This window comes from Hypanus sabinus, chromosome 29 (assembly GCF_030144855.1).
Source record: "Hypanus sabinus isolate sHypSab1 chromosome 29, sHypSab1.hap1, whole genome shotgun sequence".
NCBI lineage: Eukaryota > Metazoa > Chordata > Chondrichthyes > Myliobatiformes > Dasyatidae > Hypanus > Hypanus sabinus.
Genome location: NC_082734.1, coordinates 40650454 through 40674941, shown reverse-complemented (window position 1 = coordinate 40674941; position 24488 = coordinate 40650454). Strand labels below are relative to the sequence as shown.

General features: G+C 48.1%; 1 protein-coding gene across 1 annotated transcript in view; it reads left to right on the top strand.

Moving 5' to 3' along the window:
* Positions 1–24488, top strand: part of lgals2b (lectin, galactoside-binding, soluble, 2b) — a 33732-nt gene that overhangs the window by 7164 nt on the left and 2080 nt on the right. Inside the window, exons 2-3 of the mRNA XM_059954201.1 lie at positions 11595–11671; positions 16607–16778. Of these exons, the coding sequence (XP_059810184.1) occupies positions 11595–11671; positions 16607–16778 (249 nt within the window). The remainder of the gene's footprint in view (positions 1–11594; positions 11672–16606; positions 16779–24488) is intronic.

The window sequence follows — 24488 nt, the reverse complement described above, 5'->3', positions numbered from 1 at the left end:
GATGCAGTACCACGTTCCCTGTGCCTTGTCATGTCCTGCGCATTGCAGTACTGTGTTCCCTGTGCCTTGTCATGTCCTGCGCGTTGCAGTACCGCGTTCCCTGTGCCTTGTCATGTCCTGCGCGTTGCAGTACCGCGTTCCCTGTGCCTTGTCATGTCCTGCACGTTGCAGTACCGCGTTCCCTGTGCCTTGTCATGTCCTGCACGTTGCAGTACCGCGTTCCCTGTGCCTTGTCATGTCCTGCGCGTTGCAGTACTGTGTTCCCTGTGCCTTGTCATGTCCTGCGCGTTGCAGTACCGCGTTCCCTGTGCCTTGTCATGTCCTGCGCGTTGCAGTACCGCGTTCCCTGTGCCTTGTCATGTCCTGCGCGTTGCAGTACCGCGTTCCCTGTGCCTTGTCATGTCCTGCGCGTTGCAGTACCGCGTTCCCTGTGCCTTGTCATGTCCTGCGCATTGCAGTACCGCGTTCCCTGTGCCTTGTCATGTCCTGCGCATTGCAGTACTGCGTTCCCTGTGCCTTGTCATGTCCTGCGCATTGCAGTACCACGTTCCCTGTGCCTTGTCATGTCCTGCGCATTGCAGTACCGCGTTCCCTGTGCCTTGTCATGTCCTGCGCATTGCAGTACTGCGTTCCCTGTGCCTTGTCATGTCCTGCGCATTGCAGTACTGTGTTCCCTGTGCCTTGTCATGCCCTGCGCGTTGCAGTACCGCGTTCCCTGTGCCTTGTCATGTCCTGCGCATTGCAGTATCGCGTTCCCTGTGCCTTGTCATGTCCTGCGCATTGCAGTATCGCGTTCCCTGTGCCTTGTCATGTCCTGCGCGTTGCAGTACCGCGTTACCTGTGCCTTGTCATGTCCTGCGCGTTGCAGTATCGCGTTCCCTGTGCCTTGTCATGTCCTGCGCATTGCAGTACTGTGTTCCCTGTGCCTTGTCATGTCCTGCGCATTGCAGTACTGTGTTCCCTGTGCCTTGTCATGTCCTGCGCGTTGCAGTACCGCGTTCCCTGTGCCTTGTCATGTCCTGCGCATTGCAGTATCGCGTTCCCTGTGCCTTGTCATGTCCTGCGCATTGCAGTACTGTGTTCCCTGTGCCTTGTCATGTCCTGCGCGTTGCAGTACCGCGTTCCCTGTGCCTTGTCATGTCCTGCGCATTGCAGTACCGTGTTCCTTGCCATTGGACTTCACTGCAGATCTCATCCTCGCAGTGTACGGGAGGGAAGACCTCAGTTTGTGATTTTTGTTTGACATTTTATATATCGGTAAGACCCAATGCAGACTGGGAGACCATTCCGCTGAACACCTACGCTCTGTCCACCAGAGAAAGCAGGATCTCCCAGTGGCCACACATTTTAATTCCACGTCCCATTCCTATTCTGATATATCTATCCTTGGCCTCCTCTACTGTCAGGATGAAGCCACACTCAGGTTGGAGGAACAACACCTTATATACTGGCTGGGTAGCCTCCAACCTGAAGGCATGAACATTGATTCTTCTAACTTCCATTAATGCCCCTCCTCCCCTTCTTACCCCATCCCTGATTTATTTATTTTTCCCTTTCCTTTTTTTCTCTCTCTCTGCCCATCACTCTGCCTGTTCTCCATCTCCCTCTGGTGCTCCCCTCCCCCTTTTTTTTCTCCCTAGGCCTCCCATCCCATGATCCTTTCCCTTCTCCAGCTCTGTAACCCTTTTGCCAATCAACTTTCCGGCTCTCAGCTTCACCCCAACCTCTCCGGTCTTCTCCTATCATTTCAAATTTCCCCCTCCCCCTCCTACTTTCAAATCTCTTACTATCTGTGGTGAACTACATATACCTGTCTGGACACACCCCTTGCTGACTGCTTCTGTGGCTCTTCTCACAGACCCTGTGGCAATTGGCAATTGAGGCCTGAGCCCGGCCTCTCAGTCTCCAGGATGCAGTATGGTGGTCACTCACTGTTTGTTCCTTCTTCCAGTCAATAAAAGCCGATATCTCACCTTTACGTCTCAGAGTGAGTTATTGATGGTGCATCAATTTTATTGACTGGAAGTTTTAAAACATGGAAACCGTTTTACGTCCGGAAAGATTGGATTTGGACCCCCAAGACCCTGAAGTAGCTCTTGCCTTTGAACTCTGGCTTGCATGCTTCCAATCGTACTTGGCGGAGCTTCGTGCGACTGAACCCGCCGTTATGCACAGAATTCTCCTCTTGAGGGTCACCCCAAAAGTTTATTCATTTATCAGGGACCTGTCGACCTACGAAGGGGGCACTGGACACCCTCAAAAGACAGTACCTGCGGCTGGTGAACACTGTCTAAGCAAGACATCGTTTAGCTACCTGACGACAGTGGCCTGGAGAATCGGGCGCCGAGTTTCTCCGAGCACAACAGACACTCGTTCGAGCTTGTGACTGCAAAACGCTCACGGTGGAACAGCATGCTGAGCTGCTAGTACGAGACGCCTTTGTTACAGTAGTGAGGTCAGTGTATGTGCGTCAACGGCTGCTGGAAAATGCCGATCTTACCTTACGCTCGGCAATTGAGAGGGCCGACACGCTGGAGGCTGCTCTGCACAACGCTGACGCTGTCCAGTCGCATGATCCCCTGCAGGTTCCATGGACACCTCAGACCATGCCGCCGCCGGTTCCCGTGAGCCATTCGCCAATGCTGCTGCCAGTCGCGATTCCACGAACTCCCTGAACCCGACCACGGCTGTGGCCAGGCGAAAGCCGGAGCTGTGTTATTTCTGCAGACTCGAAAAGCACCCCCGAAAACGCTGCCCGGCCCGAGAAGCGACCTGCTCCAGCCACGGGAAGAAGGGCCATTTCGCCAAGGTCTGTAAGTCTAAACTACGAGTGGGGTCAGGCAGCGCTGCGTGTGAGACATGGGGGCCGCCATCTTGTATGCCTGGATGTGGGCGGCCATCTGTGTCGGCGTCAACATGCCCTGCCCCCGACCCGTGTGAGACATGGGGGCCGCCATCTTGCATGCCCGGATGTGGGTGGCCATCTTTGTTGGTGTCAGCATGCCCTGCCCCCGACCCGCCGGTGTTTACCGGGAACCAAGACAGCTCAACTCTGGCCACCGTAACCCTCGACCAAAGCGCCCCACACCAGCTTGCAAGGTCAATGATGGACATCCTGGTGGAGGGGCACAGGACTAGCTGCCTGTTTGACACAGGCAGCACTGAGAGTTTTATTGACCCGGACACAGTGCAACGCTGTGAACTCGTGACATGGCCAGTAAGCCAGAGAGTAACATGGCTTCTGGATCGCATTCCACAGACATCCGGGTGGGTTGTGTAGCGACATTGGTGGTGCAGAGCACAGAATATCGGAACTTTGCGCTGCTGGTCATGCCTCAACTGTGCGCACCTGTGCTATTGGGGCTGGACTTCCAGAGCCACCTCGAAAGTGTGACTATGGCATATGACGGGCCCCTCCCACCACTCACTGTCAGAAATCCTCAGTTTTGTGGGACTTCGTCACATATCCCGCTACTGACCACACACACACACCAACCCACACATCCCACCCTGCACCATGCCGACAGCTGCGCTACTGACACCACTTGCAGCCTCTCCACCCTCAAGATCCCTCCCCCACTGCTGTTCGCCAACCTGACCTCCAACTGTAAACCTGTGGCAACTAAAAGCAGGAGGTACAGCGTGGGGGACAGGGCCTTCATTCAGTCAGAAGTGCAGCGGCTGCTCAGGGAGGGGATCATTGAGCCAAGCACGTCCTTGGAGGGCCCAGGTAGTTGTTGTTCGGAGTCGGCAGAAAAATAGGATGGTGGTGGACTATAGTCAAACCATCAATAGGTTCACGCAGCTTGACACGAAACCCCTACCCCGTATCGTAGATATGGTCAACCAGATAGCTCAGTATAAGGTGTACTTGACAATAGATCTGAAATCCGCTTATCACCAGATCCCCATCCATCCGGAGGACCACCGCTACACCGCCTTCGAGGCGAGCGGCAGGCTCTATCACTTCCTGCGCGTCCCATTCGGTGTCACAAATGGTGTCTCGGTTTTCCAGAGGGAAATGGACCGGTTGGTGGACCAGTGCCAACTGAAGGCCACATGTCCCTATCTGGATAACATCACCATCTGTGGTCACGACTGGCCGGATCACAACGCCAACCTCCAACAATTTTTCCAAGTGGCCGAAGCTCTGAACCTTACTTATAATAGGGACATGTGTGTGTTCGGAACCACCCGACTCGCTATCCTTGGGTATGTCGTGGAAAACGGGGTTATTGGGCCTGATCCCGAACGTATGCGCCCCCTGTTAGAGCTCCCTCTTCCCACCACTCTCAAAGCCCTCAGACGGTGCCTGGGTTTTTTTTCCTATTACGCCCAATGGGTCCCCCCAGACAAGGCCCGCCCCCTGGTCAAGTCTACCACTTTTCCCCTCTCTGCGCGGCCTTCAGCTGCATTAAAGGGGACATTGCCAAAGCAACGATGCATGCGGTGGACGAGACCATTCCCTTCCAAGTAGAAAGTGATGCCTCCGATTTCGTGCTTGCTGCTACCCTCAATCAGGAAGGCAGGCCAGTAGCATTCTTTTCTCGTACCCTTCAAGGCTCTGAAATTCGGCACTCTGCGTTGGACAAAGAAGCCCAGGCCATAGTGGAAGCTATTAGGCACTGGAGGCACTATCTCGCCGGCAAAAGGTTCACCTTGCTGACCGACCAGCGCTCAGTCACGTTCATGTTCAGCAACCAACAGTGGGGCAAAATCAAAAATGATAAAATTTTGCGGTGGAGAATAGAACTCTCCACCTACAACTTTGACATCCTGTACCGGCCTGGAAGGCTCAATGAGCAACCTGATGCCCTATCCCAGGGAGCGTGTGCTAGCGTGCAGCTCGACCAGCTATACGCTCTTCATGCACATCTTTGCCATCCGGGGGTCACCCAATTTTACCATTTTGTGAAAGCCCGGAACCTGCCGTACTCCCTGGAGGACATCAGGACAATGACCAGGGACTGCCAAATCTGCGCTGAGTGCAAACCGCACTTCTACCGTCCTGAAACGGCGCAACTTGTCAAGGCCACCTGCCTTTTTGAGCGACTGAGTGTTGACTTTAAGGGCCCCCTTCCCTCCACCGACCGCAATGTCTATTTTCTCAATATTATCGACGAATACTTGCGGTTCCCCTTTGCCATTCCCTGCCCCGACACCACTGCCACGTCTGTCATAAAAGCCCTGCGCCAGCTCTTCACTCTGTTCGGATATCCCTGCTATATCCACAGTGATAGAGGGTCCTCCTTTATGAGTGACGAGCTGCGCCAGTACCTGCTGGCTAGGGGCATTGCTACTAGTCGGACCACGAGTTATAATCCCCGGGGAATTGGACAGGTGGAGAGGGAGAATGCCACAGTGTGGAAGGCCACACTTTTAGCCCTTAAGTCAAAGGGGTTGCCGGTCTCTCGATGGCAGGAGGTCCTCTCCGAAGCACTCCATTCTATCCGCTCCCTGTTATGCACATCCACCAATGCCACCCCTCATGAGCGCCTATTCTCTTTTCCCAGGAAGTCTGCCACTGGGACCACCCTACCAGTTTGGCTGACGTCCCCAGGGCCAGTGCTGCTCCGGAAACATGTGAGGAGTAATAAATACTCCCCGCTGGTCGAGAGGGTTCACCTTCTACATGCGAACCCACAGTATGCTTACGTGGTCTTACCTGATGGGCGGGAGGACACGGTCTCTGTCCGTGACCTGGCGCCCGCAGGAGCAGCAGACCACTACCCCGAACACTCCACGGTAACTATGAACCCCGTACCCGAGGTGACACCGCGCACACCAAGCCCTACACAGACTCCTCACGATTCTCCTATACCGGGCGTCTCTTATGCGTATATTCCAGGCGCCTCACACACGTGTGAGGGATCACTGACGCCTAGTGGGCTAGAACCAGCACAACCTCTGTCTCTGGTGCAATCACCACCGGCACCTGTGCAATCACAGCCGGTGCTACGTAGATCACAGCGACAGATTCGACCACCTGATAGACTTAAACTGTAAGAAACTATGCCACATGGGGACTCTTTTTAAAACAAAACTGGGGTGAATGTGGTGAACTACATATACCTGTCTGGACACGCCCTCTGCTGACAGCTCCTGTGGCTCCTCCCACAGACGCCCGTATAAAGGCGATTGAGGCCTGAGCCCGGCCTCTCAGTCTCCAGGATGTAGTATGGTGGTCAACCACTACTTGTTCCTTCTTCCAGTCAATAAAAGCCGATATCTTGACTTTACGTCTCAGAGTGAGTTATTGATGGTGCATCACTATCTTTCCTTTCAGTTAGTCTTGAAGAAGGGTCTCGGCCCAAAATGTCGACAGCGCTTCTCCCTATAGATGCTGCCTGGCCTGCTGCATTTCACCAGCATTTTGTGTGTGTGGCTTGAATTTCCAGCAGATTTCTGCAGATTTCCTCGTGTTTGCGTAATTCTCTCACTTCAGAGTAAAGTACAGCAGATGGTTTCAAGAACCGACTCTAAGGTTTGACCTTGTCGTTGACTGTAAAAGGGAAGTTGTAATTCTAAAGCATTCTCCTTCACCACAGAGCGCTCCTGAGCTGTGGTTCTACTTGTACTGCAGGAAATTGCAACCTCCAATTTACACAAGATGCCACAATGGATGAGGCAATAATGAGAAAAACATTTGGCTTGCAAAGTTGACTGAAGGTTAAATATTGACTAGAACACTTCCCAAAAAAGTGGCATGAATCAGAATGAGAATCATGTTATGTTCAAGTTTAATAGTCATTCAACCATCCAGCTAAACAAAGCTGCATTCCACCAGGGCCAAGGTGCAAAACAGCACATACAGTCACACATAGTTATAATAACACTTATAGTCACAAAAATAATATTTTTGAGTCCTTGGGTGAGTCCTTGAGTGGCATGATCTAAGAAAAGATGTGCAGGCATTGGAAAGTGTTCAGAGGAATTTTGCAAGGATGAATCTGTGAATGAAAGGGTTATCATATGAAGAACGTTTGATGGCTCTGGGTCTGTACTTGCTGGGATTTAGAAGGATGAGGGATGAGATTGATGGTGCATGGGATGTTGTTCCTGAGTTACGTTTCTGCAGGAACAAATATGTCACAGTTCCTCATCACAAGCTAATGCACACACAGACAAACACAATCCAGCTTATCTCATGGCCAGAGTCCAGTCCAATCCATTAAAATGCTATAAGTCACAATAAGAAATTTAAATAGTACAAAAAAGAGACATTTTCCTTATATTCATGTATTGTCTTAGAGAGCCAACATCATGCAGGTATAAGAGACTGCAGTTGCTGGAATCTGGATGAAAAAAGCAAACTGCTGGAGGTACTCTGTGGGCCAGGCAGCATCTATGGAGGGACATGGACAGTCAACACCTGCCAGCTCTTTCCCACCCCTCCCCATCACCTCTTTATACCAGCTATCTCCATATGAAGGATCTCAACACAGGACGTCCACTGTTCATTTCCCAGCACAACCTGCAGAGTTCCTTCAGCAGTTTGATTCTTGTATCATGTCTGTAAATATCACTCGACAAAACACTCCCTTTAGAGTCTAAAGTGATGGTAGGACTGTGTGCATTTGCTCTGACACATCACCGACATTGGAAGCTTAGGTGTCGGGTGATAAGCAAAACAAATTACCAATAGAATACTTTATAATAAACAGCAGACTTTGGGATTTAGCACTAAAAGCTGTTGTAGGTGGGTGGCCCAGTAGCGCAGGGGTTAGCGCAATGCTTTACAGTGCTAGGTGTTAAGATTGGGTTTCAATTTTCACCGCTTCTGTATGTTCTCCCAGAGGTTGCATGGGTCTCCTCCAGGTGATCCGGTTTCCTCCCACAATCCAAAGATGTGCCAGTTAGTAGGTGAATTGGTCATTGTAAGCTGTCCCGTGATTAGGCTCGGGTTAAATAGGTGAGCTGCTGGGTGACCTCTTCCACACTGTATCTCGAAGTAAGCTAAAGAAATGCCAGGAGAGTGCGGGCTACCCCCAGCACATTCATAACGCACTTCACTCCACGCCTCCATGTACATGTGACAAATCTTTCCAGTGTACTTAGTAAATACAAAAGGAGCCCAAACCAAGGCACAGGTGAGCTGAAAGGGATCCATTAGGATTTCTGACCTGGTGTCCACAGCAGTCTATGGCAATGATTTCCACATATTCACCACCCTTTGGCTAAAGAAGCTTATCATCTCAGTTCTAAAGGTATGTCCCTCTATTCTAAGGCTGTACCCTCTGGTCCTAGACTCTCTCACTCCACATCCATTCTATCCAGGCCTTTCAGTGTCCAGTAGGTTTCAATGAGATCTCCCAGCATCCATCAAGTAGTGTTACGTACCCCGTAACCAGGTGTCTGACCAGCAGAGAAAGAAGAATCCGTTGGGAGTCTGGTGGTACCAAACTAAAGGTGTTTATTAGTAAACTACACAATACAATATCAAAAATGCAAATATACATATAAAACAAGTTAGCAGTAATAAACCTAAAAGTGTAGGAGTAATAATAAACAAGCTCTATCGATGTTTAGGGGTAAATGAATTGTCATAGAAAAGTATAAAGTTCAGTTCATAAATGCTGAAGTAGTTATGGTTGTTGTGTTGAAATCATTGGAGGGAGAGAGAGAGAGAGAGAGAGAGAGAGAGCGAGCGAGCAAGAAGTAACAGCTACAGCAGTCAAACTTTCCTTTGCTTTCTTAATCCGTCGTATCATTGTGGTCATTCAGTTATGACCCCTCTGGTCTTCAGCTAGACTGTTCTTCTGTGGTGGACTTGTCACTCTGGCATGAGTGGACACACACACAAGTCCCCACGAGCCCTGCTGTAACACTGTGAGCTTTACTGACCGATCTCCTGGTTCGGTCTTCGAAGCCCCCACCTTTCTGTGGGTTCCCAACACTCAATCAGTGTCCACTGGTGTGTCTGAAGGGTGTCTCTCCAGACCTGTCTTTTATCCCCACTCACGGGGTCTCAGCTATCCATCAACTCTGAATGACTGTGTCTATCAAACCAGGCCACTCCTGCTGTCTCCTGAGGAATGTTAATGAGCAAAGTACAGTCCTTTGGTAAATAATCCAGGAAGAGTCATAATACAGTAAATCAACAGTCTCTCTTCCCCTCTTATCTGTAGCAAATGTTCTTGCCTGGGCTTTATCTCTCTCATGAGCAACATAACAACAGCAATAGTTCATAGTTCTCAGGAAGGGGGTTGGGAATGGTTAACTCTGCACCCCATTGACCATCAGGTCTGTTCATCACTCATAACAGTAGAGACATCAAACATTCCTCTGATAAGTACCTCTTTTGTACTAAAATTCCAAGAGTGCTTCACAGTAGCGTTATCAAACTTTGTGAAGCTCTGGTTCTGTCGGCTGCGTAAGTCTGGGGAAGACAGTCTCTGGCCCCACCCAACGTGTGAGCTCACCCAAAACCCCCTGTTTGCGAATGCTGCGGAATTTGTTCCCCCGTTACAAATCAGTTCCAGGGAATAACACCACATACAATTAAACAATTTAGCTTTATAATTCTTAATTCGACTAAAGGGTTAGTAAAGAAAAAGCAAAAAAAAAAATTGCCCATTTTAATGAAGCTGTCTCATGAGCACAAGTTGGAGCTCATGGTTTTCCCTTCGATCTCCCTGACTTTCGTCGGATCATGGCCCTGGTCAAATCCGCCGGCGTCTTCCACCAGTCCAAAAGACCCAGCTCACACACCGGTCGGTGTCAGGCTCACAACTCGAAAAACACACTACCTCCATTGGACAGCCCACATTGCAAAGCGCCCGTTTTCTCTAACCATAACCCAGCACTGTGCTGCCTCTACAGAAAGACCGTTACGCTAGCGGTGAGACCTTTCCCAGGGTGTTACATTTGCATGAGAGGATGAAAGGACAAAGGATTGAAAGGTGCAGGGTCGGGGTGAGTTAGAGAATGGGAATAAAATGACGAGAAACCAAGATATACAGGAACCATTTTGCGGCTTTGAATCAGAAAATGAAAGTGCAACCATTGGTGGAAAGACAGTTAAAAATTAAAACTGGCTCAAGAGGTTCCAATCAGAGTCTTGCAGGCTAGATTATTCTTTGGATTCATTTGAGATTTATACAAACATGTAACTTCATGATTGTTCTTTTGTTTTACATTATTGTTCCTTTAGGAATAGGCGCTCCCTAGGGGATCTATGTCAGTAGATTAGCAGTTAGTGTTCCACTGTTACAGCACCAGAGACCCGGGTTCAAATCTTGCTGCTGTCTGTAAGGAGTTTGTATGTTCTCCCTGTGACCCAGGGCTTTCCTGGGATTCTCCAGCTTCCTCCCACATTCCAATGATATATAGGTCAGTTGGTCTCCTGGATGTAATTGAGCAATGTGGCCTTGTTGAGCTGTTACCCTGCTGTATGTCTATATCGAAGAAAGTAAAACTTTACTCTTTTGGACTTTTCCTCCTCTCAAGCCCTCAGATATCAGATGTTTCAACCCTGGGAAAAATACCTGCTGTTTCTCAGTATTTTATACCCTTCTATCAGGGCACCCCTCAGTCTCCACCACTCTGGAGAAAACAATTCTAGTTTGTCCAGACACACAAGAGACTTTGCAGATGCTGGAAATCTTGAATAACTCACACAAAATACTGGAGGAACTCAGCAGGTAAGGCAGCATCTATGGAGGGAAATAAACAGTTTGTGTTTCTAGCCAAGACCATTAGTCCTTATAGCATCAACCCTCTAATCAAGCTCGTTTCTTGGTTTCTAAGATCATCCATTTCCAAGATGAGCTTTAAATTTAGATTCCTGAATTGAAATTAATCTTTGTTATCTCTGCATCAATAAGCCAGAACTAAATCATTGTTTACTACACCTGGAAAATGTGGTGTCACCTTCGACCCTTTAATACTTCAGGCATGAGTCAATTCAATCAGTTCCCTTTGATTGTTTGTGTAAGTGTGAAACACGCACAATGGCCATTTTATTAGTACAGCAGTGTGGTCTTCTGCTACCATAGCCCACCCACTTCAGGGTTCAATGTGTGGAGCATTCAGAGATGCTCTTCTGCACACCACTGTTGTAATGTAGTGGTTTGAGTTATTGTTGCTTCACTGTCAACTTGAACCAGTCTGGCCATTTCCCTCTGACCTCTCTTATTAACAAGATAGTTTCCCTCACAGAACTGCCACTCTCTGGTTGTTTTATGTTTTTCACACCGTTCCCTGTAAACTCTAGAGACTGTTGTGCATGAAATCCCCCAGGAGATTAGAGTCTTTGAGATACTCAAGACACTACGTCTGGCACAAGCAACCAATCAAAGTGACTTAGATCACATTTCTGCCCCATTCTGATGTTTGGTCTGAACAGCAACTGAGCCTCTTGACCATGCTTGCATGCTTTTATTCACTGAGTTGCTGCCACGTGATTGGCTGATTAGGTATTTGCATTAACGAGCAGGTGTGCAGGTGTACGTGATAAAGTGGCCACTGAGTATATTTGTCCAAGCCCTCTGCTTATGTGGGCACTAGACAGGTTTTCTTTATTAAGTTTGAGTCTGCTATTAAGTAAAAGAAATAGTTATATAATAATGTTTTCTTTCCCATTTCGGAAACAGCTTGAAATCCACAATGTCGGAATGAAGGTCGGAGACACTCTGAAGATTAAAGGGAAGATTTCAGATGATGCCAACAGGTGAAATAAACATTTTCTTTTTCCTTCGTCCTCTTTCTTCCCCACAGAGTTAACATGGCAGTGTTATCATCAATTAACTTGACCGAAAACTCGCACTCATTCCTCAAGCACACTTAATTTTAATTGTGCACACGGTGAACAGCAAGGCCCCTGTCACCCTCACTATTCTGAAGTCTGAACACAGGAGTATAGAATTAACTAGCAGTTATAGATATTGACCATTTGGTAAACTTTGGTAAACTGTGTACAGTTGAATTCTTTATTTGCAAGATAGTGGCCATTCACAATAGGGGTGCCAATAGAACCTACAAGCAGATACTTTGAAGTTTGTGAAGTAGATGTTCCTTAGTTACTGTGTAAAGGGAGTTTCTTTTTCTTTGTTACTGCGTATGTTGATCAAAATGGCTTCTTTGTTAAAAGTAGGAATGCTTCTTTGTTGCGAGAGTGTGCTGGAAGCTTGTTTGGGTTAAAATTTACTGATAACGAGAATTGTATTCCTTTGTAAACCAATTGGGATTAATGTTGTTCTTTCTCCTGAGTCTGTAAGCTATTGTTGGCGGGGCTTTTGGGCAGATCGGCGCGAGGGGGTGAGAGAGAGAGGATGTGATGCTGTAAACTGGGCGAGGAACGGACCCCAAGTGGGGGTCCGAGGCCAGGAGGTACCCCGAGGAGAGGAGACGACGATAGATATACTTGGTTGACCACTTCGGGTGGTCCTGAGCTGCGAGTCGAGGAGTTCGGAGGGGATCGAATGGTGGCCAGAAGACTTCAGTAATTGAGCTCCAACAGTTGTGCACGAAGTGGTTTGGACTTTGATAAGTTTGGCGCCTTTTCTTTATTTTTTTCCTTCATATATACTGTATTGTTATTAATCACTTAGTTATAGTAACCTTTATAAATTGTACTCATTTAATCACATATGGTGTACTGTCCGTTTTTGGGCGAGGCGGGGACATCACACAGCATCCACACCAGCTGATTACCCAGTTTGGCGGGGCCGAAGGCTGCTCCCCCTAGACGAGAACGAGCTGAGCGAGCCTGAGGCGACCCAGGGGGTTACATTGTGGGGTGCTCGTCTGGGATTGATTTCTGTGGAAGCTGTGTGATCACCCTCTTTAAATTGTGTCTGCGGCGAAGAGCTGGTGTGCCTTTGTGGGTGTGCGATTGCTGGTTATCTCTGCATGTGTGTTGGGTGGGGTGGCTGTTGGTGCCCTGGAGGGCTTTGTTTGAGTTCCAACTCTCATTGACAAAATGGTGGTGGGGCCATGGGCTGTCCATGAGAGCGGGGAAGGACTGGTGGGTATGTTCCAGCTATGGTGGGCTCCGCCCGGTTGTTGTAATAATATCCAGCCCTAAAGGGGCAGAGACGTGGGCGGAGTGGACTTCTCAGTTGTTGGGTGAGTGGCAGAGCTTGGCTGAGGGAAAGCGACAGGGATTGGTTGAAAGTTTGAGTAGGCAGGCTGGTGACGTTTTTAGAACTGTCGGGTGCAATTACCTTGAAGTGACAGCTGCCAGTTCTGAGAAAGTGTGGGAAAATGCATTTGGTTGGACTGGAAGTCAAATGCCGCAGCTGTGGGACTTACCATATCTGTGGCAGGAGATTGGTGGAAAGTTTTTAGGGTATCTCTTTTGGCTGGGGGGGCAGATAAATTGCTTGCAGTGCCAGGGGGATCTGTCAAGGGGATCAGCTCCTCCCTCAGTTGTTCAGTTGATCCGAGAGGTGTCGGGAAACTTAAAGGAGGCCCAGTGGGGGAACGGCTTGGGGTCTTTGGGGGAGCACGTTCCCAGCAATGTACCAAGGAACTCCCGAAAGGAGCAGACACTATTCCTGAAGGCTTAGAGGGGCCACGCGCACAGGTGTTGTTACGGATGGATGGAAGTCAAGTTAAAGCCATCCTCGGCACTGGGGCGCCAGTTAAGTTGCTGTACAGTTTGTTTTATAACTGTTATTGGAAGCATTTACCCTTGACGACATTGAGGGCACTGGAGATTTGGGGTACCAGTGCTGGTGATTATCCAGACAACGGTTGTTGGTCAGTGAAAATGGAGTTCTTAGAGGCAAATATGGAGGTGACTGAGGTTCGTGAATCGTTAATGCTGATTTGTCCGGACACTGTTGAGACGGGCAGCGTTTCTGTTCTAGAGAGAACCAATATCCTGCTGGTGCGCTTGGGGGCCTGCCCGGAGGAGGCGGGTGAGCACTGTTTGGAGGCATTGTTGATGCACCCAGCGTTTCGAGCTGTTTATGTGGCCGATACCGAATTCAAACAAGAGCCGGTGGTGGTACAGCCTGGGGGAAGTATCTGAGGGTGAGACCCTCTTAGTGGACGCTGCGAAATACCACGAGGGAGGGGAGTTGGCTGCTGAAGACACCTCGGAGAGAGAGAGGTTGCGGTGACTGGCCCCTGAAGCTGTGGAAGACGTAGGCAGCGTGTGTGTGGATTATATTGCGCTGAAGAGGTGCACTGTCAGTGACCAGAATACAGCCCTGAGGGCCGGAGAGGCGATGGCCTGTCTGAGTGGTGCAAAGTGGTTTAAGGTGCTGGATCTGGGGAGTGGATGTTGCCAGATCCCGATGAGTGGGGCTGACAATGAGAAGACGGCCGTTATAAATTCCCTAGGAGCCTTCCAGTCCGAAAAGATGCCACAGGGCATATCTGGAGCCCTTGCAACCTTCCTGCGGGGCAGGTGGAAGATCATAGGGGATGTGGAGGCGTTTGGAGTTTTGGTGTATGTGGATGATTTCTTGGTATTTGGATTTGCCTCGGGAGATTATGAAGTGAGGTTGTTGCAGGAGCGGCTGAGAATTATAGAGTTAAAGTGTTTTCTGGACACGGGCCAGGGCTGGCGAAGGTCGCAGCTCGTGAGTGACTGTCTCTACAGAATCAAGTCTCCACTTCAGAGACAGAGAGGCCAACTTCTCAGCAGAGACCGGAGAAAGTGATCCGGAACCAGTCGGAAGACTTACAAGTTGGGGAAGACAAAGAAAGTTCTCTGACTAAGGGCAACAGGAATCCGAGAGCCCAGAAAGGGGAGTTTGAGGAGGTGAACAACTGCGGACAGATCTCGGCAGAGGGAAGCGGAAGCTGGATGGAAACCTGAAGATGACCATCGACAGTCTAAATGAAGTGGAAAACCTGAAAGTTGACCTGGAGGAAGTCATAGTGAAGAAAAAGCTGGAGATGAGTGCAGTGAATACTGAACTGGAAGCTGACCAATCTTTAACTGCTGCTTTTCAGGTCGGGGTGGAAGAAGCTGTTGGAGTAACTGCATCCCAGATTGAGATGGCCGGGATGCGTGAGTCAGAACTGCTGAGCCTGTGGCGAGAGTTGCAGGGGCCAGAGAAGAAGCTGATCTCTCGATTGCAGGAGGCTGAAGAGACTGCAGGAGCAGTGCAGGCCACGTGTTTCCGTTTGGAGAAGATCAGACAGCAGCTGCCAATCACAGAAATGAGGAAGAATTTGGATTCGAAGAGTGATGTGCTGGATGTGTGGTACATGCTGCCTTTTGCTGACTTTCCCTCGACTGAGGAAGAGACCTTTGGCCCTTCTCCCACTGTGTCAGGTGTAGTGGGGAGGATTAGCAGTGTGCAGTGGGGGGCATGAGTGAGAGGTTGAGAGAGGAGTTGGTAGCGGGCCCGAGGTATCCCCAATTGTGTCCAAGCCTGAAGGGTTTAGGTGAAGGGGTACGGAGGTTTCAGAAGGGTTAGGGAACTCCCAGATAAGTTGGCCTAAGTAGCGCCTGAGGAACAGGGCGTGAGGTTTACTGTGTGGGGAGGAAATGTCACTGTTTGTGCTTGGGTTACGGTGTGTTGGCAGGAAGGGTTGCAAGTTACTTAATAGTCAAGAGGACATGACTTTTATTTGGTGGGGGAAGAGTGTAAAGGGGGTTTCTTCTTTTTCTTTGTTACTGCGTATGTTGATCAAAATGGCTTCTTTGTTAAAAGTAGGAATGCTTCTTTGTTGCGAGAGAGTGCTGGAAGCCTGTTTGGGTTAAAAACTACTGATAACAAGAATAGCATTCCTTTGTAAACCAATTGGGATTAATGTTGTTCTTTCTTCTGAGTCTGTAAGCTATTGTTGGTGGGCTTTTGGGCAGATCGGCGCGAGGGGGTGAGAGAGAGAGGACGTGATGCTGTAAACTGGGTGAGGAACGGACCCCAAGTGGGGTCTGAGGCCAGGAGGTACCCCGAGGAGAGGAGACGAAGATAGATGTGCTTGGTTGACCACTTCGGGTGGTCCTGAGCTGTGAGTCGAGGAGTTTGGAGGGGATTGAATGGTGGCCAGAAGACTTCAGTAATTGAGCTCCAACAGTTGTGCACGAAGTGGTTTGGACTTTGATAAGTTTGGCGCCTTTTCTTTATTTTTTTCCTTCATATATACTGTATCGTTATTAATCACTTAGTTATAGTAACCTTTATAAATTGTACTCATTTAATTGCATATGGTGTACTGTCTATTTTTGGGCGAGGTGGGGACATCACACAGCATCCACACCAGCTGATTACCCAGTTTGGCGGGGCCGAAGGCTGCTCCCCCTAGACGAGAACGAGCTGAGCGAGCCTGAGGCGACCCAGGGGGTTACAACTGTACGTTGCTTACTCTTCCATTACATTCTTAATTCCTCCCCAGTAACCAAAATGGCTCTGGCTCCTCTACTGTGCAAAAGGAAGCTATTATCTTCAAAGACCTTCCTTGCCTGCTCTATCTTCACTCTATACACACACACACACACACACACACACACACACACACACACACACACACACACACACACACACACACACACACACACACACACACACACACACACACACACACACACACACACACACACACACACCTAAAAGGCCTGTACTGATCAATACTCCACTGATCACCACTTGGATTAACTCCTAACTCACTGCTTGACTCTGCCGCTTCTCTCCATCCTCAGATTCTCGTTGAACCTTGGGAACAATTCGGAAAACATTGCTCTGCACTTCAACCCCCGCTTTGATGATGTTGCTGATGGGGCTGTGATCGTTTGTAACTCGAAGTGTGACAGCTGCTGGGATTCTGAGCAGAGGGAATCAATCTTCCCTTTTGCCAGGGGGGAAAAGTTCAAAGTAAGTGATCAGTCGGGTGTACTGCTTTCAGAAAGGGGAGCCTGATGTTAGCGGTGGCCTGACCTGGATGGTGAGGATCTTTGATGATGGATGTTGCCTCCTGTAGACACTGCCGATGGTAGGGAGGGATGTATTGAGTTTAATTTCTCCACTCTTTGCAGCTTCTTACGTTCCTGCACATTTGGTTTGTCACACCAGAGCATGATGCAACCAGTCAGGACACTTCAACAGTACATCTGCGGAAGTTTGACAAAATGTTCCATTGACAAGCTGAACCTCCTCAACCTTCTGAGAAAGTAAAGACACTTGCCATGTGCTGGGCCCAGGATTAGTGCTCAAGTATTTTAAAGCTAATGACTCTCTGCCTTGCCAATCTGCCAGTATAGACTGGTGCACTTTCGCCCTCCTTCCTCTTCCTGAACTGTTAAGTCTTTAGCTTTACTGACCTTAAGCGAGAGGTTGTAGTTGTGGCATCACTCGACCAGACATCCTCCTCCTGACTCACTCGCTCCTGAGTGCTAACTCATCACCAGCTGTGATTTGTTGAACTGCAGTGGTGTCATTGGTGGATTTGTATATGGCATTGGAGCTGAGTCATGTGTGTACAGAGAACACAGAGACTGAGGTGCTGTGTACTGGTGAACACATGAAGTCAGAGAATGTACGAATTAGGTACAGCTGCAGGACCAGACCACTCAGTGCTGCCCCACCAATCAATGATCTCAAAAGTCTGAATTTGTATCAAGCTGCCATAACTCTTCCCCCCTTTGCTCATCCATCTGCATTCTCCTTAAATTATGCAAATTTCCACAGCCCTTTGAGGAAGAGAATTCCAAAGATTCACAGCCCCTCCCCGAAATTTAAAATAATGCTTTTTATGTCGTAAATGGGCAATGCCCAATTTCTTATCAGTGATCGATAGGGGTTTGAGGAGACTTGGTATGTCATCAAAGACTCTACCACAGACAACATTCTAACGGGTTCTGCTTGGAGTGGAGGTTCCAATGCACAGAATCAAAATAAAGCTGCAGAGGATTGTAAACTCAACCACTGTCGAGGGCATCGTCAAGAGACAGTGCCTGCGTACATTGGCTGCGTCCATCAGGAGCATGTCTCTTCTCATTATAACATCAGGGAGGAGCTACAGGGGCCTGAAGACCCTCACTCGATGTTTTAGGAACAGCTTATTCCCCTCCACCATCAGATTTCTGAACAGGCCATCACCCATGAACACTGCCTTGCTGTCCCTTTTTTGCATTATTTTTACTGTAATGTTATTGTAACATACTAATTTTTTATGCCTTGCATGACTGCCACAAAACAACAAATTTCATGACACACATCAGTGATAATAAACCTGATTCCAATTCAGAACCCTTAGCTCTAGATTATCTCTCAAGATGAAATGTACTGTCTTCATCAACTCAGCTAACTGTCTGGGCAGAGAATAAAATCATAAGAAATAGGAGCTGGAGTTGGCCATCTGGCCCATCGAGCCTGCTCTGCCATTCAATAAGATCATGGCTGATCTGGCCATGGACTCATCTCCATCTACCTGCCTTTTCCCCATAACCCTGTCCAAATCTATTCAGCCTTGTCTTCAATATATTTACTGAAGTAGCCTCCACTGCTTCACTGGACAGAGAATTCCACAGATTCACCACTGTCTGGGAAAAGCAGTTCCTCCTCATCTCCATCCTAAATCTACTCCCCCGAATCTTGAGGCCATGTCCCCTAGTTCTAGTCTCACCTACTGGTGGAAACAACTTTCTTGCCTCTATCTTATCTATCCCTTTTTTCATAATTTTATATGTTTCTTTAAGATCTTCTCTCATCCTTCTGAATTGAAGCGAGTACAGTCCAGGACGACTCAATCTCTCCTCATAGTCTAACCCCCTCATCTCTGGAATCATGCTCTGCACTGCCCCCAAAGCTGTATATCCTTCCAAATGTATTTAAAGAGTAGTCAATAGAACTTATTTAGTGCAAGGCAGGGAATGACTACAGAGACTATTTCAACAGTACGCTAGAAAGGCAGACTGCAGAGTGCAGCAAAGAATCTTCAAAGTCTACTTATAGAGTCTGTATGAATTACAGCACATCTAATCCATGGCTGATGCTGCTTCACTTTCACCCAATAGGAGGATTATTGTTTTATCAGCAAGATGCCGTGGATGACGGATAGTTACATACAAACACGGAGCAGTTTAGCACAATACAGGCCATTCAGCCCTCTATGTTATTTATTTATTTAGAGAAACAGCACAGAACAGACCCTTCTGGCCTTTTGAGTTGCATAGCCCGCAACCCCGATTTAATCCCAGCCTAATCATGGGAGATTTTACAATAACCAATTAACCTACTAACCAGTATGTCTTGAGACTGTGGGAGGAAACCCATGCATTCTACAGGGAGGATGTATAAATTCCCTACATAGGACACCAGGATCGAACTCTGAACTCCGACGCCCCAAGCAGTAATAGTGTTGCACTATCTGCTACGCTATCATGGTGGCCATGTTCTGCTGACCCTGAAAGCTACTCCAAGATCAGTCTAATCCTTCCCTCCCTTCTCCGAAGAGCATCTCCCTGTCATGGTGGAGAGGCTTGTGAGTTCCTGAAGTTCTGAAAGTGTTTTGTTTGGAGTTTACCCATCTGGTGACTGGCTCCTTGTAGGGTTACTCATGGCAGTAAGGGAGGTTCCAGTCAACGAGTGATCCACCAAGACCTCAACGGTTCCCTGTAAGCTGCGTGGATGCGCAGCCCTGCGGTAACTGGACTGCCCTTGTGCACGTAGCCTTTGCTGCTGCCCAGCTGGAGTTTTCTTTTATATTATGTGTTATTAAAGTGCCTCGAGCCCCAGCTGAGGCAGCGTGTTGTGTCCTTGAGCAAGGCACTCAACCACACATTGCTCTGCGACAACACTGGTGCCGAGCTGTATGGGTTCTAGTGCCCTTCCCCTGGACAACGTCGGTGCGTGGAGAGGGGAGACTTGAATCACAGGAAACTGCCAGTCTCCCATACAACCTCACCCAGGCCTCAGTCAGCATCGAAATCGATGGACAGCCGAAGAAGAGGATTGAAGTGCTACGCAGTTTTCAGGCCACGTAAAAATTTCCTGCTCAGAGCAACGGTTAGTCTGCACAGCTGTAAAAAATTTAGGGGGAACTGTGCCACTGAACCCTGACCCCCAACCTCTCAAGGCTGCCCAAAGTTCAAAGTACATTATTAAAATACGTATACATTATACAGCCTTGAGATTTGTCTCTTAAAAGGCAGGCACAAAACAAAGAAATGCAAAGGAACCCATATAAAAATGTTTGTCAAACACCCAATGTACAGAGAGAAGGAAAACAAATCATGCGAACAATCAATGTAAGCAAATGGCATTCTGAGCTGAAGGCCACAGAGAGGGAGCTGTCCATGGACCCTTAGCTCAGTGTAGAGTGGAGCAGCAAGCTGAACCGGCCCAGCCCTCGCCCATGCATCAGTCTCCCCACGTTAAACAGCATTCAGAACTGAAGGCCACAGAGAGACAGCTGTCCATGCTCAGCGCAGAGTGGAGCAGCAAGCTGAACTGGCCAGAGAGAGAGAGCTGTCCATGCTCAGTGTAGAGTGGAGCAGCAAGCTGAATCGGCCCGGCCCTCGCCCATGCATCAGTCTCCCCACGTTAAACAGCATTCAGAACTGAAGGCCACAGAGAGACAGCTGTCCATGCTCAGCGCAGAGTGGAGCAGCAAGCTGAACTGGCCCGGCCCTCGCCCATGCATCAGCCTCTCCACATTAAACGAAGTCACACGCAAGTGTTCTCCATTAAGGGAGTAATGGACAACATCACACTCAGCTCAAGTAATTGCACTACATAGCCCTCCATTTTTCTTTCCTCCTGTGCCTGATAGATGTCCCTAATGTATCTGCCTCGTTGGTACATATTTTGTGAGGGCTCATCAGAAGATGTTATTTATTTAGTGACTCAGTGCGGAGTAGGGCCGTTGAAGCCAAGACACCCCAGCAGACCCCGACAAACCCGAGTCACCCTAACCTAGTCATGACCAATCAGCCTACCTGGTTTATCTTTGGGCTATGGGAGGAAACTGGAGAACCCCAGGAAAACACACACATTCCATGGGGAGGACACTTAGAGACTCCTTACAGGGGAATGCCGGAAGTGAACTCCAAACTCTGAGCTGTAACAGCATCGACACTACTGTGGCGCCTACTTGTTCACGTTTTGTCTGGAGGCAGAGTGTCTCTCTGTAGGCCAGGTTTGCTGGCCCTTTCTCTGCTCTCAGCTGTCGTGCAGCGACTGGGGAGGTATAACAGAGTCTGGCGGCAGAGAGGGGTGCTCATTATAACCAAAGGCTGGCTTAACGATCTGGAGAAATAAGTTCAAATGCCAGCATGCCTACTGGGGAATTTTTCAGTTCATTAATTAAAATAAATAAACTCTCGTGACTATTAAACTTGCGACTAAAAATTGCGTCAAGGAAGGGAATATGCTGCGTTGAGCCATTCTAGACTGCATGTCACTCTAGTTCCACGTGTAATGGAAGAGGACGGTTTGCTGGGGTTAGTTCGCAGATTTGTTAAGAGCCTTCCAGTTCTGGCCACCTCTTTACAGGAAGGGTATGGAAGCTTTAGATAGGGTACTGGAGAGACTTAACCGGATGCTGCCTGGAGTAGACCATAAGACAGGAGCATAATAAGGTCATTGAGTCTGCTCTACTATTCAATCATGGCCAATTTACTTAAGACATGAGTCTTAGAAAACTAGAAAAACTAGAAAACTAGAAAACGTGTCTTATGAGGAAGTGTTGAGCGAGCTGGGGCTTTCGGAATGAAGGAGGATGATGGGTGGCTTGATAGAGGTTTTCAAGATGATAAGAGGAATAGATCGTGGACAGCCAGAGAATTTCCCCGGGTGGAAATGACTAATGCCAGGGGAATAATTTTAAGGTGAGTTTTAGAAAGTATGGGGGATATCAGAGGTAAGTTTTTTTTTTACACAGAGTATGATGGGTGCATGGAGTGCCCTACCAGGGATGATGGTAGGGGCAGATATGTCAGGGTAATTTAAGACCACTTAGACAGGCACATGAATGATAGAAAAAATGACTGGTTATGTTGGAGGGAAGGGTTAGGCTGATCTTAGAGTAAGTGTTAATGTTGTGCTCCAAAGGGCCTGTCCTGTGCTGTAGTGTTCAGTGTTCTATGTTCCACTACATGGATGGTCTGGAGTCAGGCACAGGCCAGACTGGGTTAGCAGGACAGACCTCCTTCCCTGGAGGACATCTGGTGAACCAGGTAAGACCTTCCCCACGAAACCTAACTAGAACACAGAAAACCTACAGCACAATACAGGCCCTTCGGCCTGCAATGCTGTACCAAAAACGTCCTTACCTTAGAAATCACCGAGGGTTACCCATAGCCCTCTATTTTTCTGAGCTCCATGTACCTGTCCAGGAGGCTTCTGAAAGACCCTATCATATCCGCCTCCACCACCGTCACCGGCAGCCCATTCCACGCACTCACCACTCTCTACGTAAAAAACTTACCCCTGACATCTCCTCTGTACCTACTGTCCAGCACCTTAAACCTGTGTCCTCTTGTGGCAACCATTTCAGCCCTGGGAAAAAGCCACTGACCATCCACATGATCAATGCCTCTTATCATCTTGTACACCTCTATCAGGTCACTTCTCATCCTCCATCGCTCCGAGGAGAAAAGGCCGAGTTCACTCAACCTATTCTCATAAGGCATGCTCCCCAATCCAGAGCGTCCTATGGACTTGGACCCCAAAATCCCTCTGATCCTCCACACTGTCAAGAGTCTTGCCATTAATACTATATTCTGCCATCATATTTGACCTACCAAAATGAACCACCTCACACTTATCTGGGTTGAACTCCATCTGCCACTTCTCAGCCCAGTTTTGCATCCTGTCAATGTCCCGCTGTAACCTCTGACAGCCCACCACACTATCCACAACACCTCCAACCTTTGTGTCATCAGCAAATTTATTAACCCATCCCTCCACTTCCTCATCCAGGTCATTTATAAAAATCACAAAGAGTAGAGGTCCAGAACAGATCCCTGAGGCACACCACTGGTCACTGGCCTCCATTCAGATTATGATCTATCTACAACCACACTTTGCCTTCTGCGGGCAAGCCAGTTCTGGATCCACAAAGCAATGTCCCCTTGGATCCCATGCCTCCTTACTTCCTCAATAAGCCTTGCAATGGGGTACCTTATCAAATGCCTTGCTGAAATCCATATACACTACATCTACTGCTCTTCCTTCATCAATGTGTTTAGTCACATCCTCAAAAATTTCAATCAGGCTCGTCAAACACAGCTAATTTAATTCTCCCAGTAACTATGATGAATTTGACCTCATGTTCACAGATCAATAACCCAGGTCTCTGGTTAACAGCCCAGAAACTTAACCACTCATCCATGTTGTATTTAAAATCAACCAGTCTGACAGATGACTAGTGTGAGGTCATCAGTCCGGAACACTAACCGAGACTTTGCCTCTCCATCGATACTATTGTACTGGTAGACATGTAGCTCCATAGAGTCATACAGCACAGAATTAGGTTCTCTGTGTCAGACAAATTCCTTACTGAGCTAGAGACATAGAGTCATAGAGTGCAAGAGCACAGGAACAGGCCATTTCGTCTATCAACCCACACCTTCATCTCATCTTCTCCATATTTTTTGCTTTTTTATTTATTATTATTTCTTCTTTTGAATTTGCACAGGTTGCTGCCTTCTGCACACTGTTTGGACGCCCCAGTTGGGCTGTCTTTCATTGATCGTATTACAGATTTATGGAGTATGCCTACAAGAAAATGAATCTCAGGGTCGTATGTGGTGACATAAATGAACTTTGATAATAAATTTACTTTGAACTTTGAACCTAGACCAGAGTCTTCCATACCCCTCCCATCCATGTACTTATCCAAACTTCTCTTGCAACTGAACCTGCTGGTAGCTTGTTCCACACTTCTTCACCCTCAAATGAAGTCCCCCCTTGAATATTTCACCTTTCACCCTTAACCTGTGACCTGTAGTTCTCGTTTCACCCAACCTCAGTGGAAACAGCCTGCTTGCATTTATCCTATCTATATCTGTCGTAATTTTGTATCCCTCTATAACAAATTCTCCTAGGCTCAAGGGAATAAAGACCTAACCTATTCAACCGTTCCCTATAACTCAAGTCCACAAATCGCAGCAACATTGTTATAAATTTTATCCACACTCTTTCAATCATATTGATATCTTTCCTGCAGGTAGATGACCAGAACTGTCACAATACTCCAAATTCAGCCCTACTGCCATCTTTCATAACTTCAGTATGACATCTCATCTCCTGTACTCAATACTCTTTACAAAAGCTCTGTGACTCTATGCAGCCATGATCCTACCTTCAAGGAATCACAGATTAGTACTCCCAGATCCCTTTGTCCTACCACACTCCTTAGTGGCCTACCTTCACCGTGTAAGACCTATCCTGGTTGGTCCTCACAAAGCACCACTCCTCATCTGCATTAAATTCCATCTGCCCCATTCTTTTTCTGAATATGGCCTATATCTTTCTAAACCTTTCCTATCCATGTAACTGCCTTTTAACTGTACTCATCTCCACCACTTCTTCTGGCAGCTGGTTCCATATACCCACCATTCTCTGTGTGAATAAATTGCC